General features: G+C 44.5%; 1 protein-coding gene across 4 annotated transcripts in view; it reads right to left on the bottom strand.

Annotated features, from left to right (window-relative positions):
• The window catches only part of fto (FTO alpha-ketoglutarate dependent dioxygenase), a 187832-nt gene that overhangs the window by 150421 nt on the left and 21051 nt on the right, over window positions 1-16360 (bottom strand). For 3 of the 4 annotated variants that reach the window (XM_088613960.1, XM_088613959.1, XM_088613961.1), the window contains exons 2-7: window positions 12806-12883; window positions 10604-11192; window positions 8162-8287; window positions 6605-6715; window positions 5460-5539; window positions 3810-3953 (exon numbers count right to left, since the gene is read on the bottom strand). In XM_088613960.1, coding sequence (XP_088470086.1) covers window positions 3810-3953; window positions 5460-5539; window positions 6605-6715; window positions 8162-8287; window positions 10604-11192; window positions 12806-12883 — 1128 coding nt within the window. The remainder of the gene's footprint in view (window positions 1-3809; window positions 3954-5459; window positions 5540-6604; window positions 6716-8161; window positions 8288-10603; window positions 11193-12805; window positions 12884-16360) is intronic. The other variant, XM_088613962.1, reaches the window with a different exon arrangement.

Genomic DNA, 16360 nt, shown 5'->3' on the forward strand with positions numbered 1-16360 from the left:
TATAAAATAGAGCAGTTCACCTTCTCTCTTGTGGAATAATACTCATCCTTCCTCTTTGAAGTGCTGATTAAATTCTCCAAAGGATACCTTGAGCTGCCAGGTGTGTGTGCGATTGCCCCAAATACAAGAGATGAAAATGAAAGCAGCTCCAAATTAGCTGAAGCACTGTAGATACCCTCCCCCCACAACCCTCTGTTTCAGCACAGTGTTCCGAACTACGCATTGTATTCCATGTGGAAGACGCACACAGCACAAGATACAATACAATAAGACATGAAACCCACACACACTCATTTCAATATAATATTCAAAACAATTCATGCATTTTCACTTGGAATTTTGTTGTTTTAAAAGTAAACTCACAATTCACTCATAAACAATACCTTACAGTACATACTGAACATATGTATATTGCACGTAAACAGATTGAATGCAGACAAACATATTGCATATGTACAGTGCTTCAATCATTTCTTTTAAATACATTTAAATACAATACGCATGACAACAGAAATAAATACAACTTGTACTATCAGCAACAATCTGATTCTCTTTAGGGCAACGATGAAGCATGGAGAGCTGGAGATAAACACAGAAGAGCCTGCAGTGCTCGTAGTACAGGCCACGTGTGCTTATGATGATCTCAGCTACACATGGGGTCCTGGCGCTGCCTCGAGCACATTTCACCCATGAAGCAGGAAGAGAAAGAGAGAGAAAAAGAACTTTTGAGTTGAAACCCAGAACAGTTTTCCCATAATCAAATTGATTGTTTTAAGCTTAGACCTAAATTTGATGGGTGTGTGCAACCCTCTTGTTTTTTAAATGCAAAGCCTTCTGTGTCACAATTTTCACAGTTTTCAATGGCCATGACTGAGAACAAGTTCAGACTGAACTTGGAGGGGTGGAAGGGACTGTAGAAGTTCATTTCACAGCTCTAGGCAGTACAATCAGATCCTCTGCTGTTACCAGTACATAGACAGGGGCTGATCATACCAGCCTGTGCTGATGGAAGGAGATGTGAGAACAGATCGCAGGGTTTTATCATCTGAGCTGAGATTAGGCAACCCTGATATGCTCTATACAAGACACCCTTGAAAGAAATGTCAGGCTTTTGTTGAAGTTCAAACCTACAGTACTCCCCTGGCCTCTGCAGTGTCCCGCACGCAAGACGAGGGTACAAAGTCTGTGCACGTCTCTCTTCCCTCTGATTGTTTATTTGTCCTTTAAAGAATGATTACAGCCTTTGGATTAGCTGTAAACCAATGGCGATGCATCCCGCAGAGTACACCAATAGCTACCGCAGTGCATGCAACACACTGTCTGGCATTTGGTAAAGCAGCCTCATTGTGAATTATTGAAAAGGATTGGTCACTAAATGCCACCTGCCCAGGTAGAGAAACTATATAGTATAGTCTTCTTTTTTTTTTTAAAGTGTCAGGCTGCCTCTCCTGCTGAGCCTGTCATCTCACCATGCGACGTGCTAAATGCACATTAGCCCAGCGTTGACTGTGCATTCACCACTGTGACCCCAGAGTCAAACTGAACTAACCTCTTTCAATTTAATGAGCCAAGGTTTTTCCACCTCACACTATTCCCTGACCAGGTTCAATCAATTTCCACGGAGCCCTGAGGTGGGAACTGATGAGAACCCAATCAATACAAGCCTGCTTTTCTATTTCTTTTTCCTCCGTTTTTTTTTCCTCTCCCTGCACTGTGCCCAAAAGCTACAAGGGACTGGCAAGGCTGCGAACACCCCAGCTGGCTCAGCAGTGCAGCCATCAATCAGAGCTACAGGATCATATATTTTTAGTGCAAATTGCTACAGACCAAACAATCATCTGCTAGTGGGGCCAGATATCTTAATTCATTTCTGAAGCCGTCTCTGTGTAGTTGTGCATCAAGGCCAGGCATGACTTAGGCCTGTGAGGTGTGGTAATTGCATATACAGCATTGCTGGGTCATTACGAAATGCTCCCTCACACTCCAGAGAGCCCACACAGCACGACTTATGGATCAGGTCAATAGAAAATGACTCTAGTGGAATGGGTACAGTTTTAAAGAAAGTATGGACTAGACATTGGGGATCTAATTTCTCCCACCTCTCAAATATTTATACTGCATTGATAGGTTTTGAAGGATGGCTGTTATACACAAACTGCTGAAATGACAGTGTACCTTTAAATGAGACCAGACATTTTAACTGTGCATTTGCGCCTCCGAACAAAAAAGCTGAACTCTCGTTTGCTAACTCCAGCCTCAATGTTGAAGACAGTGACATATCTGGAAAGAGAAAGACTGGAAAGAGTGGGGCAGAAGAGGTGCATCGTTAAAATCATATGAATCTAAGGGAGCACTTCCTTTATTTTGTTTTCTGGCATGATATGCACAAAAATGTACAGCAAAATCACAGTAAAGCATGAAGTGGTAATGTGTGAGACAAATCATAGTGTGAGAGTTTGGAAAGGCCCTGGGAAACATACAGTATGTAAGCACTATTGCACACTTTGCACAGCTGAAAGACTGAAATTCGAACTGAACTACTGTACATGGCCTTTATAGCATTCAAGGCCAATGTAAAAAAATTCAGTACTCATAGTATAAAAAGGCCCAGTTGTAAGATTACTGCATGAATCTTACACACTAGAATAAATGCCATTCCATGCCAGATCAACCTCAAACAAGCTAAGGGGGCACCACAAATTATCTGGAAAGACAATTTCTGTTTGTTCTGTCAGCGATATGTAGCAGGTTCCAAAAAACACAGATCAATGGATAGCCAGAAACAATGACAATATAAAAAAAACACACACCAAAAATAACAATAAATCATTTAAGTACAGGCATTGCCCTCACGGGCAACTTGAAATAAATAGCTCAATCGATCATTTTAACACCAGGTATAGCTGCTGACCTTCTAGCTGCATTTTTCTGGGTTTTATAAATAGCGTCCTGCTTTCCAAAATAAATGGCAACAACACTCAACAATGGTTTCTGCGGTAATCCTATGCAATGTGTCAACCTTATATTGCGCTCTATTACAAGGAAAGGTTGCACTATGTCAGTGATGGAGCTGTTTCTTGAGATATCTATTCCTCTGGCTTTGAATTATAAATATCGGGTACAACCTTTAAACAACCTCTTATGAAGCTCATCTGTCATTCCCACAATGCCCAGTTACAGTGTGGTGACATTTCAGAGTTTAACACAAAAAAAGGGAGAAAAAAAAATCAGCTGTCCTGTGAGTCTCGGTGACATACTCAGCAGCACCCTGGGACAACCCAGAATGGACCACACCACCCCTTGTTTAACCCTTTGTGCACCCTGAAACACAGGGATGCTCTCCCATTCAAGCAAAAGGGATATATCCTCCTAGTTGCTTCATCCCTGAAGTACATGGCTTTTGTGGAACTTGAGGACTGATCCTGAATGAGCAAATTAACCAAAATGATTTTTTAAGACAGACAAAAACTCAGCAATTATTGGAAGCTCCAACCCGTTTAAAAATTAAATGTAGCATTAAGTCTACAGGCTTTCTGGCTGCCAAAGGTGCTGTGTATCTGCCTCTTGGGAAGCTGCCAAACACACTGCATTTGGAATTTGTGATTGTCAAGGTGCTTTAGTCCAGGATAAAGTTTTCCATACCTGGCTACAGTGATTGTGCAATTGCAAGTTTAATAATGCAAAAGTTCTAACAAGTGCAAAACAAATTGTAACCGGTGAATGAATCCTTCAGTTCAACAACAACATGATTGTTAAGGGTGTAAGGCCCACCAGTCAAGACTCGGCTACAACTGCATCACCAATCATACCTCGTTGTGGATTTCTTCACAATGCTGCAGAACAGAAGGCTCTAAAGAACGCAGAGTGTGGGTGCCAGAGTCCAGGTCTGAGCGCAGGAACTTCAGAGCCTCCTGACAGCGTCTCTGGATGTAGTCCAGTGTGCCTGTTGAACACTGTGAAAATAAAAGGCTGAATCAGGCCACTTTATACAGGAAAATATTCTACATGTATGGATGTCAAACAAGAGCAAGACAGACAATTATGAGGGACTGACTTATTTTCACCTGCCTAACTGAAACAACCCAGAACACACGGAAGACTTTATAATGAATGATTCAAATACGCAACCAGGTTACCAACCACTATATACAGAAGATCTAGTATTCAGATATAACAAACTTAGAAACACTAAATCACTCTTCTGTCATCCCTTAAGACAAAAGGTTTTCAGCCCTTCTTGGTTTAAATGATCCCTGGGATATTCATGTTTTATCTGCACTCTGTTAGCAGGCTGAGATCAGGAAACGAGTCCTTAAAAAGGAATGAGAGTTTTGCTGTCAGTGAACAAGTGGCCAGTACAGAAGGTGAACCCTGTGGGACAGCTGGTCTTCAGTGTGTTTCACAGGACAAATAATACATCACTCTCATCTCAGCCTAAAATAAAATATTTAGCCCACATGAGAGAACAATCTGATGTTATTTTATATCAATGACGATGAAAACAATGTTGCAATTCATGTGATTTCTGCTGGGGGACAAGAGGATTAGAAGATCTGAACATGTGTACTGCTTAATAAATTTTTCCATCACAAAGAAGCCGACAAACAAGGCCAACAGACGGAGGCTCAGTCTCTGAGAGACTGAGCAGAGAGTGAATTATAAAACTGGAGATCTCTGACAGACACGAGCTCTGACCCAAAAGCCAAAACTTCAAAATAATCCATGTAAGAGATGTTGACTTTCAAAACTCCTGGTGCACCTGTGAAGTTTAATTTTGAAAGACTCGATTGAAAAGAAAGAGAAAGTTCTGATTTATTTAGTTCAATCAATGCTACTTTTGTGCCCCTCCGCTCCACATTAAAAAAAAAATCAAACAAAAACAAAATTCACAACATTAATCATTTAGAAGCCCTTAAAGAAAAGTCAGTTCTGTAGGGCTGTGAAGATGTGCCCCATTTCTGTAGCAGTGCAGCGAAGATGACCCACCGGGACCGACGAGCACCACGAGCCTGAACACGCCCCTTCTGGGGGAACCCAAGATGAGCAGGCAGTAGCCGGCCATGAACCCAGGTCAAAGGCGGAAAAAAAAAACAGCCCATTCCCAGTCCTGCAGACAGGTGTGCGCTGTGGGGAGGTGGGGCCGTCGCAGAAAGCAGAGCCCTTCACACAAACTCAGGCGCACGTGTGCAAGCTAAACCCCACACGGTCAGCATAACAGATCAGTGGGGCCCGGGGGTGCTAACAATGATACGTCTGCACCCTGCCAACCTATCGTGGGGAGGAGGCCGAGCAGGGCCGATTTCACACAGCTCCTGCTCCGACGCAGGTTTAATAAAGGGGAGAGCTAAGAAGATGTAATCGTGCCTCGAATTAAGGGGGCTCAGAGGGCTTATCCCTGCCCAAGTTGCCCCTCCTGCCCCCCGCGTTAACGAGCTCGGAGACGCAGTCCCAGGGCTTACCTCTGCCACTCTGTGCGTGGAACTGAACCGAGCCGAGGCACCGGCCAAGACGCAGTGCTGGTGGGTCGTGTTGAGATCATCTACAGACAGATTAGAACACATCCTCCACTTTAATCCAACAAGGGGAAAGATATTAAAAATGCAATTTAATCTACAGAGACACGGGGATCTCCTTCATAAAAGCTTTAAACAACTGCCGGCACCTATTTAAATAAGAATAGGGCTCTTCTTGTTTGTACACTTTGCTATGTTCTCTCATTAATCAGTTCAACATTTATTGCAAGGGTGTACTGTCATTGGTTTGGAGGCAAGTAGGAGCCGTAAAAATAGAAATGTATTTTCACCTAGAGCCGCAGTTTGAATAAGGCTCAAAGAACAGGCCTCCTTATTATTTAAGAACCTAGGAATGTAGGATGGAAATGCTTTGTTTTACCAGCGTTTCCTGTTGCTTAATCAAAAAAAAAACTGAAAAAAGAACTTAAGTGATTAATAAGTTCAATCTTTTTTGACTCTAAATTCAGAATTGAATCTTGTGATCAAATCAATCCGAGATTAAAAATACTTTATTTTCCAATAATATATATTTCACACGGTCTTTGTTGAGTCATATTATGATTTTTGGTATGTAACAAAATAACAATAAAAAATATAAAACACTATTTGCTTCTCTTTTATTTATTATTTGAACATTAAGCCAGTCTTCCTTCTTTCTGGCTCACAAAGGAAGACGAAGATTTTAAAGTTATTGATTCCAATGGGCGTGAAGTCCCATGGGCATTGAGTCGGGATAATTTTATTATTGAAAGACCTGGGATCAGCTTCATATTCCAATCTCCGCTAAAATTCCTTCTGGTGCTAATATGGCTACTCAGTTCTTAGGCTAGTGCTTCAGCATCAGCCACACAAAGGTCACGGCACTGAGGAATTGAGCAGGAAAGGAAATGCAGGGCTTGGGGGTGGAAACATCTCTCCACACTAAACGAACTTCCCTGGAACATCCTGGCCCATCCACACACTGACCCTCTGGTCTCTTCAAGTGCTTAAAACTTTGTTTCAGAAAGTATGCATCTACTGCCATAAACACAGAGATACTGTGCCCAGAAATAACGGCAAAACCCCATTTATACATTTGGAATCTCAAGTACCCCATCTTCTGTCTTCAGCAGCACACATTGAGCAGTTCTTTTGGACAGGCATTGCTGGGTGGAAAAGGACAGCTCCACAGTCCAGGTCTCCTTGCAGATGTACTGCGATTCCTCAATGAAAGGTTTACAGTTTGGAGTGTGTTTCAGAGAAAAAACTTTTGGAAAAGGGCTTGGTGCAAAATGGAAAGCTGGTTTTACAGCTCATGTGTTCTAGACTAACAGCTCTACAGCATTATTGTCCAGCAAGCATCTCTAGCACTGTAGTAACTGCACACCTGTGCCACAAGGGAACCCTGTACTCTAGCTCTGGTAGTGTCATCACTCCTGTGAGGACTGAAGCCAAAGTGGTTATTTCCACCCACAGTTTTCACTATTCAGCATGCGCAGAGTGAGAACCACTGTCTGGGTTCTCAGTTAAAGAGGGGTTGCAAGCACAAGATCAACCAATACTGAGGTGAAGATAATTAAAAAAAAAGAGAAATCTGATGTTTAGTAAGAGTGTGTTGTAAAAACAGATGATAAAAAGTTAAGAGAGTCTAATCTGAAGCTCTACATATGTCTGAAGGAGGAGGCACTGTGCATGAAATGAGAGTCTTCTGGGGCAGAAGCATCTGCAGGACACATCAGCACAGAGCTGTGATTTACATTCTGTGACCAAGCAGTGCTGCACTTACTGGCCTCACATTTCCATCTAGACATGATCTAGACTAGGTCACAGCACTTAGGAAAATAACATTTGGTTTTCTTAACCTTTCTAATCCAGACTATCTCATGGGGCTCAGCAAACTCCCACCTTAGGGACCTGGCTCCTTCCCTTTCGCAGCATTACACAGCTGCCTGAAAGTCACTGGTCTACATTTACTCTGCCCCGACACCTGAGTGTGCACTTCCTTAAGGCATTAATCATCTGAATCTGCAATAGCCAACAGGACGAAGAGACTTTTTGTCAGTTTTATTAACGTTTAGCATGTTTGTTGTAAAAATCTACAAACACACACATACTGAGCTCCGTCAAAAACTAAACCGGAGACAAACAGTTCAGAAAATCTGCTCCCGTAAATGTCAGCCTTCTGTGTGACCATCTCCACCAGACTCTCGTGTGTAGCCTCTGATACGGATGCGTTTATGAGCTCTTCTTCCGAGCTTGGTGTTTTGCCAGAGCTGTATTATCTCTATGTTCCCATTGTAATAGTAGAACTCATTTGTCTATGAGTTCTGTTTTGTAATTATAACACATAACACGTATCTGAAATGACAGCAGCATGGATCAGTGGTTGGAGGCCTGGACTGTGGACTGGAGAACCCTGGGTTCCGATTTTGGGTGGCATGCTCCCTTGAGCAAGGTCATTCACTCACACCGCTCCTCTAAATGCACATGCAAATGAGGATTTGTTCTCAAACGACTCAACTGATGGAATACTGTATATAAATACTGTACCTGTGCAAATCTACAAATCTTTCTGAGCATGAATGTGAATAAATGTCACTCTCTGGATTTCTGGTTTCCTAGTGGTGTGCAGTGCAATTTGAGAAAAGCAGTGGACGGGCCGGCCCTACCCAGCATGTAGTAGCAGTCACCGGACTGCAGGGGCAGCACGAGCCCGGGTGTGTCGATGTCCCAGGCCACCTTTAGCCCAACACGCCAAGCAGCCCCATCCAGCTCTCCGTCCCCAGAGCCAGCATCTGCCAACACAGACGAACAGCCAACTCTGAGTCATGCATTAGTACAGTATATTGCTGCTTTAAAACACACGATTTCTCCATGAAGTCCACAACCTTTTCATGTATAAATCAACATGTCTGTGTAGGTGGCCTCAGACTATTGCAAAAACCTGTTAGAGTGATGTAAGGATTCCAGAGGTTCAGAAGTGTACTGTACCAAGGTAGAGGGAGGGCCTTTTAGAATAGTGGAATTCTCTGCATTGTGCAACTCTGGGAAGTGAGCAGGTCACAAGATCGTAATACAGTCCCAGGCATGAGCTGAGCAGCACGCTCATTCCTTTACAATTTCATCACGCATAAATTCCTTGCAAGTATAACTTCCTACTGCGGCACGGGAATGGTTTGAGACAATAGTAAGGTTAAGATTTCGAATTTTGCTGAAGCACACTGCAAACAATGTAAGACCTTTGAATTGCTGTTCCTTAAAAAAAAACATCTACAACTGTAAAATGCTCATACCTTCTCTAAATGTTTTTTTTTTTAAACTGAAAGATTACAGAAAGAGGTCCTGCAAGCATCGGAATCGACTGCAGTTGGTCTGGTGCCGGGACTCTGGCTGGAGAATGGGAAAAAGCAGAGGAATGAAAGGTCTGCCTTGTCGGAATTAGGTGCTGTGCTGCAGCTGCCGGCTGCTCCATCACACACTAGCTACACAAATGAGAAAACAAGATCTACTCTACACCCTTCGGAAAATCAATACTAAAGTCTTTCTACAGCTTTTTGCCCTTCTTCGTTGCTTCTTTACTCTGCTAGGATAAATTGTAACTTAATTTCCCATGAACGCTTTCTGAAAGCTGCAAATGACACTGCTTCCCAGCCATTTTGGTTTAATGGGGGGAGGAAAATTCAAAGAGGGCGTCTGTTGCAATAGGAAAGTCCCAGTCGCATCCAAGCGGCCTTCCCCTCAATTTGGGCAGTCAGTGGTTCCAGTTCAGAAATGTAAAAATCACAGCTGAAAGAGAGAAAGATAATAACCCAGAGCGTTAAAAGAAAAGGCAGAGAGAAGAGTGAGAAAAATAAATTGAGAGTTTCCTGGCTCTGTTTAGTGACCCAAACACGCCAGGAATGTGCTGGGGGTGGCTCATGAATGAGTTATTAGTGGCTTGATTATTGCTTTAAATGATACACTTCCAGAAGGATGGCTGAGAAAAGGCTCGTACGAAAACAGCAACTCTTTCCGTGCGCCAACAGTTCAGTTATTTATTTCAGTAGTTTCTGCTTAAAGATATAAACAAAGCCAACATGACATTTCATTAGCAAACAACCCAACCATGGGCAGGCCTCATTGGAGTTTGACCATGCTTGTGTTTGTTTAAATGCACACAGGAACATCATAACTACAGAACAGATTAGAAATTATACTAGCTGAACTGTGAGCAGATTTCTGCCTGTAGTTCTACCAGACTATACCTGTATTGTACAGACTATAGTGGAAGCACACATTTTAAGGCAGCACTTAAAAAGATTAGATCAATGCAACATGCATAGGGAGCATTACAGCAGCTACACTGTTGAAAGCTGCACCATGCTTCATTAGTACCATCTCAAGCATGGTGTACTAGTTTATATCTATAGCACAGGCATTTTCTTGCAATATGAAGAACTGAGCGTTGCTTTAGGTGGAGGAGAATGGTACAGCTGATTTGTTATGCAAATAATTACGTCTACAAATCAGTCTTTAATCCGCTGCCTATTCTACAGAAACTACCACTTAGCTCAGGGACCACAGAGGCCAGTCTTTGTCCAAAGGCAACTGCACAAGAGCCCTGAGAGGGGAAAGCAGAACAATAAAGCCAGCAGGAAGCAACCGCAAACCCATACATGACAAATCACTGCAATAGAGATAATAATGCCAACAACTATAAAAAAGCCCATTTGATAAGAGAGGGAATGTGCACCTGGGGAACCCCAGAGCAATGGCTTTGGCAGGTTCTGTTCCAGGTTTTCCTGTGTAGTGGGGGGGGGGGGGGGCTGGTGATGAGTTGGCAACCAATCCGAGAGTAAATTACACAGACCTTCAAGAAAGCATCAGGAACTAGAGAGCCAATGGAAGACAGGAGGAGGATCAAACATACAAATCCATTTGCAGGCAAAACGACATCATTTAACCACTTGCCAAAAAGAGTCAACGGGAGAGATAAGAAGGGCAACACGCAGGAAACGGGAAGTGCACCCTGAATCAATGACAGTGCACAGGGCCCGCCGGCTGCAGTCAAGCCCCTGCTGCCCTCCAGCCGTCTGCTAAGGGTGAACGGGGCGGCTGCATTCTTCCCCCACCTGTGCCTTCGCAGCTGTAATTGTACACGGCCACCGTGGAGCCGGGCACCAGGTTCTCGTCGTGGTGCCAGCTCACCGCCATCCTGCCCATGCCGAAGTACGGCTCTTCCTTCAGGTAGCTCGCTGCCGCAGGGTCCATGTAGTTCACAAGCGCGACGTTGAACTCGGTGCCGCTGGATGGGGGCGCCCCCTGGACGTCCCGCCCCTGGCCGGCCTCCCCGTCTCCCGGCGCCACGCCCCGCGTCCCGCACGTCCGCGCCGCGTCGGCGCGGAAGTAGCGGTTGAGCTCGCCCAGAGCCCGGCAGGCCGCGCCCAGCTCCTCGTCGCAGCAGCCCGTGGCCTCCGCGTCCTCCTCGTGCCAGGGGACGGCGAAGAGCCGCGTGTGGAGGTAGCGGTAGGTGTGCCCCCGGCGGCCCAGCAGCACCCGGGACACGGCCGTGAAGACGTCCCGGTCCCTGACGCGCACCAGGTCGCGGAGCAGGCAGCCGCGGCGCAGCAGGGCGCGGAGGGAGGCCTGGACCTGGCGGTGGAGCTGGGGGGGCACCGCGACCGCCCGCCTCCGCGCCAGGCTGGAGAAGCGCGTCTCCCACTGCAGGAAACCCAGAGACAAGTTAGCCAGCAGCTGTATCACCCTGCAACTCACAACTGGCAGCCCACTGAAGCTCAGCAGGTGTGAGCCTGGTCAGTACCTTGGATGGGAGACTCCTGGGAAAAACTAAGGTTGCTGCTGGAAGAGGTGTTAGTGGGGCCAGCAGGGGACCTCACCCTGCGGTCCATGTGGGTCCTAATGCCCCAGTATAGTGACGGGGACACTATACTGTAAACAGGCGCCGTCTTTCTGATGAGACGTAAAACCGAGGTCCTGACTCTCTGTGGTCATTAAAAATCCCAGGGCGTTTCTCGAAAAGAGTAGGGGTGTAACCCCGGCGTCCTGGCCAAATTTCCCCTTGGCCCTTACCAATCATGGCCTCCTAACAATCCCCCTCTATGAATTGGCTACATTACTCTGCTCTCCTCCCCACTGATAGCTGATGTGTGGGGAGCGTTCTGGCGCACTATGGCTGCCGTCGCATCATCCAGGTGGGGCTGCACAGTGGTGGTGGTGGGGGGGATCCCCATTACCTGTAAAGCGCTTTGAGTGGAGTATCCAGAAAAGCGCTATATAAGTGTAAGCAATTATTATTATTATTATTAAGTCACCGCCACAGCCCAGCCAACCCAACAGCAAAGCCCTGCTTCACCAGCACTGCCGCTGCTGCTACTTTAATACCTTACCTTCAAATAAACCTCCACACACCTGAGATATTCATTATGGCAAAACAACAAGAGAAAATCTCCCACACAGTGCACAAACTCCTCCTGTTGCTCTACTATCTTATTTTTGGCGACAGAGAAGTAGAATTCATTTATATTTTAATAAAATACCCATGACTGGCTTACATTTGATATATTAAAGGGGAACTGGAACACTATTTTCATATTTCGGGGTTAGAAAGAAGTAGCACTGATGACTGCATTTCAAACCGCAATAACAGTAAAATGTACACAGTAAGTTGTTAAACTTCCAATTTATATCACAAACTAGACATTTCCAGGTATGCGCAGCACCATATCCTAGGATTCAGAATGAGGAAACAAAAGTTCTGGTGACATAAAATAGCCTTATTAGACTGTAAACTAACAGGCTTGTGAATACCATACATCTCTCATAGTCCAAATACTACTTACTTGTTAACTCTGCATGCAGATCACGTTGGAACATTTATGGGCTGAAATTGCTGTATAATCTGTACTTATTCACTCATACATCACATTACATTAGTCATTAAGGTAACTAGTGAGCAGGAAGGGCCGCATCACATGGCAATTCTTGTGAACTTGAATGTGACTTGATTCAACATGGTGACTTACAGTACTTTCACAAACTTCATGATTCTGTGCTTAATTTTTTCTGTATTGTCAATGAATTTGTTAGCAAGAGTTAATAACCAGTCTGAGAAATCGGAACTGGAGTTTCCCTTTAATATATACGTGTACATAAACAGAAACAGGTTTTGTTTTGGAGAATAACTATGAATAAACTATGCATAACCACACAGGGATGTGTAAAATAACTGCAGATTCTCAAGGTGGGTCTTAGCCAGATCCCCAGATAAAGCAACTCAGTTCCGCCCTACAGAGCTGTGCCGAAGTGCCACTTACCAGCTGCTGGAAACCTGCATCACCGGGCGCCAAGAAGGGAAGCCGCCTCCCTTCCAGCTCTTTTACAAGCCTCTGTTTCTGGATAAACAAGAACAACTCGGATAAGTCGACTCCCATTACAAAAAAGCAATGTACTACTTTCAAAAACATTTTTTTTTCCCCCTGTCGAAGGACAGTTTCGTTCACGTGTGCCTAGAGAACAATGAAACGTGAACCAGGGGGACACAAGTGGAAACTGGGTGGAAGTGCATTTAATACACTTTTCTTTACCCCAAGGGGTGTGGGAGTGGGCAACAGGCTGTCCAGTCATGCTATTGAAGCCGATACCCCTGGCTTCTTCCAACGTAACATTTCTCATTGAAGAAGACATTTGTCAATACCTGTGCTGAGCATAATAATTTTTTGGAATTATACTGGTCATCTCTTAGCCATATGCTCTTCTCCATTGTTACTTATTTTCACTGTATGTGAAGAAATTATAAAAAATTCTACAGTGTCCATAGTCAGCCAACTTCTGTTCAGAAAGCCTTTGTACACAGTACCATAACCTCAGCAGATGTTATACACAGTGGAATCTATTATCTATTTTTTTGACTGCTACTCAGTGGCTCCTTTCTGTTCTCCAGGTTTCCATTTATTTCAATGGAAGTGGGGTTCCTTGCAACCTTATAAAAATTTGCCCCATGTTGTACTTTGTCCTTCTCATAAAACCCAAACCTGGCCTATAGTTCAAAGTGGTTTTATTGGGATACATTCCATTCGGACCTGTGAATCTAATAAAAAGTGAAAAAAAGCCCCGAAACCCAAATAAATTTGAAGATGTGTAGCCCTTCCCCGTATCCACCTTCTACTCATTTCACACAGGTGCACAAGAGGAGGAGTCCTTGCAGAGCACAGTGTAGTTTGAGGCAAAAGCCCTATTTTTTTTACAGAGAAGATCAAGGATAACTTTTTTTTTATACCAGAGTAAATAGCACTAATGTGTAAAGAAAGCATGTCTCATATATAAGAACAGACATTTACAACACGGAGTTCACATTTCCACCGGCATGATAATGCCAAAGATCTCATGTGGGACATTTTTGGAATGCGAGAGGACTCTGCCAAAAATATGGCCGAGGTTTAAAAGGAAATAAAATGTGCTGGCAAATACCATTCAACTGCAAACATCAAGGATTATGTCCTGACTCAAAAATGTAAAGGGTTCATTAAAAAAAGACAATACTGTCTGCAAATCTGCGTATAGCATTAAGAGCAGAGGGTTTAAAGGATCACAGACTTTTTTTCCCTGAAATCTTCAGCAAACGTTTTGAAGGATTTGGGGGCTTGCTTGTTCTCTTCCCTGGTCATCAAGGATGCTGAAATCAAAAGGCACACTGCCCGCCTGCTAATTAATTTCCTTCTCACTCATTTTCAGACAGCGAAACGTGTGCAGATTGACACAACAAAAAACGGAACCAGTGTCCGGAGATGCTAAGGTGAAATATACAATATTCATGGCCACTGCTGCTCGGAGGGTGAGGAGAGGAAACAAAACAGACAACCTGACACATATTCATTGCTGGTGTCAAATGCCAGTCCAGGGCCAAAGCACAGCACATTAAACTGCGCTCAGGGCTGGAGAGGGGAGGCTGATTGTCAGCTCTGGCTAACCGCGGCTACTCAGTCCGATGCTCAGACAAATACACACACAGCTGGGCCGGCCAGCACACTGCTCCGCTCACACACAACGAAGCTGTCACGCACATGTCAAATACATCAAGCTTCTCGCAAATTCCACAAAAAAAAGACAAACCAGCCACACCAGATGGGCTGTGAGGGAATGTCAGAAACGGCGCGCCTCTGAGAGCAAGGAGGCGATATATACATATGTATACTATGCAGAAATAACGTGCCGGGTACAAAAAAAAAGAGGAAAGTAAGAATAATAAGAATAACCTGCCCCATATTCATTGCCGGTGAATGCAAAAATGGTTAAGGCGTGATCTATTTTGCTACACTTAAAAATGAAAGGAAGTTTGAACTTTTAAATGACTGTAAGACATGAAAATGAACCCACCAGTATAACAAATCAACAGAATTTTTTATTTATTTCCATATCTTCTAAAACTACTGGTTATGTGGCCAATGTTCTGGCCAGATACAGTTTGAAGATCTGTCCTGCAGCAGCCCAGGGCCTCTTTGGCTTTCTCCCTGAGCACAGCAGACCAGCACACCACCAGCCACAGGAATGAGCTGGACTGGAAGGTGTGTGTCACTGTGGGATAGCATTGCACCACACCCGACAACAGACTGCATTCAAGATGCTCACACTCACAGCAGTTTCAACTCTCCTGCGCACCTCCAGCCTGAAGCCACTGGAGATACACAAAACACTTTCACGTAAAGGCTCTAGTGTGCAGTTTCCTGACTGAGAACAGGTTCACACCACTCACCACCTACTTTAGAGCATCTTGCAATCTCAATTTCCTGTTCCGGGTGCAGGGGAACACAGGCAAACACCTTTTGAGGTGGAGCAATTGAGAGTTAGCCTGAACTATTTTTTGGGTCTTTTTTCTTCCGTGCTTTGCTTTTGAACAAAAAATACTTGGTGGTTTACTGTGTCGTCCTTTACTGTTTTCTTTCATACCCATTTACCTTCAATGAAGACCTCTGTCAGTGTCATTGCATCATGCCACACTAGTGCAGGAGGTACAGCGGACAGTGCTGTATGAATCACTCCTGAGTTTCTTAGAGACTCAAGCTCCCAGACTGCCCAAGCAGATTCCAGGAGCTCAGCCCTGGGAGCTGAAAAAGCAGGAGACCAGCAGAGGTAGAATAGGCCTTTACTGTAAGCACAGCAGCCCTGAGAAAGCCCCCGAGGGCACGCACTGAAGAAGAGATTTAGAATGCTCTGGCGTGTACATAATAGAGCTCCCCGTTTATAGAGTAAACTGGTAACATTTGTGTGACACTAATCTCAGAAATGGCCTCCTTGCGCAACACTGACAGGGAGTCAAAGATTTTGACAAGCCGCCTGTAAAACATCAGACACTCACGGCTCTACCAGCAGGCGCATCAAAACCATTTCCGCCCCACTCCATTTGGCTCTTAGTTGCAAAAACTGGACTCTGGGTGTCACCCAGCTGCAGGAATGTGCTGTGTGGTAGAGAAGGGAATGCCCACCTTGTTTTTTTTTTCCAGATTGGGAAAGAAAAAAAAATCGATGCCCCCTTGCACCTGAACAAACAGCACCACTTAGCACAGCCCCGGGCCTAAACAGTCCTTCGGTTTCTCTCGCTCAACATACTGGAGGCCCATCAAGCAGAGGGCAGGCCCAGGCTCCGTGAGATGACACAGCACATACATGTGATCACACACCTCCATAGCTTCTTCAAACACCCCTCAAATTCCAGACAGCACTGAACCACAGCAGCCTGGCTCCTTAACGGCGTTAATAAATAGATTAGCAGTGGATGCCAGAGCTATTAATTTACTGAAAGACTGTACTCAAAGAAAATAAGAGAGCCCACATTGAGATTTTTAGATACTGCCCTACTATGAGAGAAATTTTCT

The sequence above is a fragment of the Lepisosteus platostomus genome, chromosome 20, assembly GCF_059453375.1.
Source record: "Lepisosteus platostomus isolate fLepPlt1 chromosome 20, fLepPlt1.hap1, whole genome shotgun sequence".
In the NCBI taxonomy this organism is placed as follows: domain Eukaryota; kingdom Metazoa; phylum Chordata; class Actinopteri; order Semionotiformes; family Lepisosteidae; genus Lepisosteus; species Lepisosteus platostomus.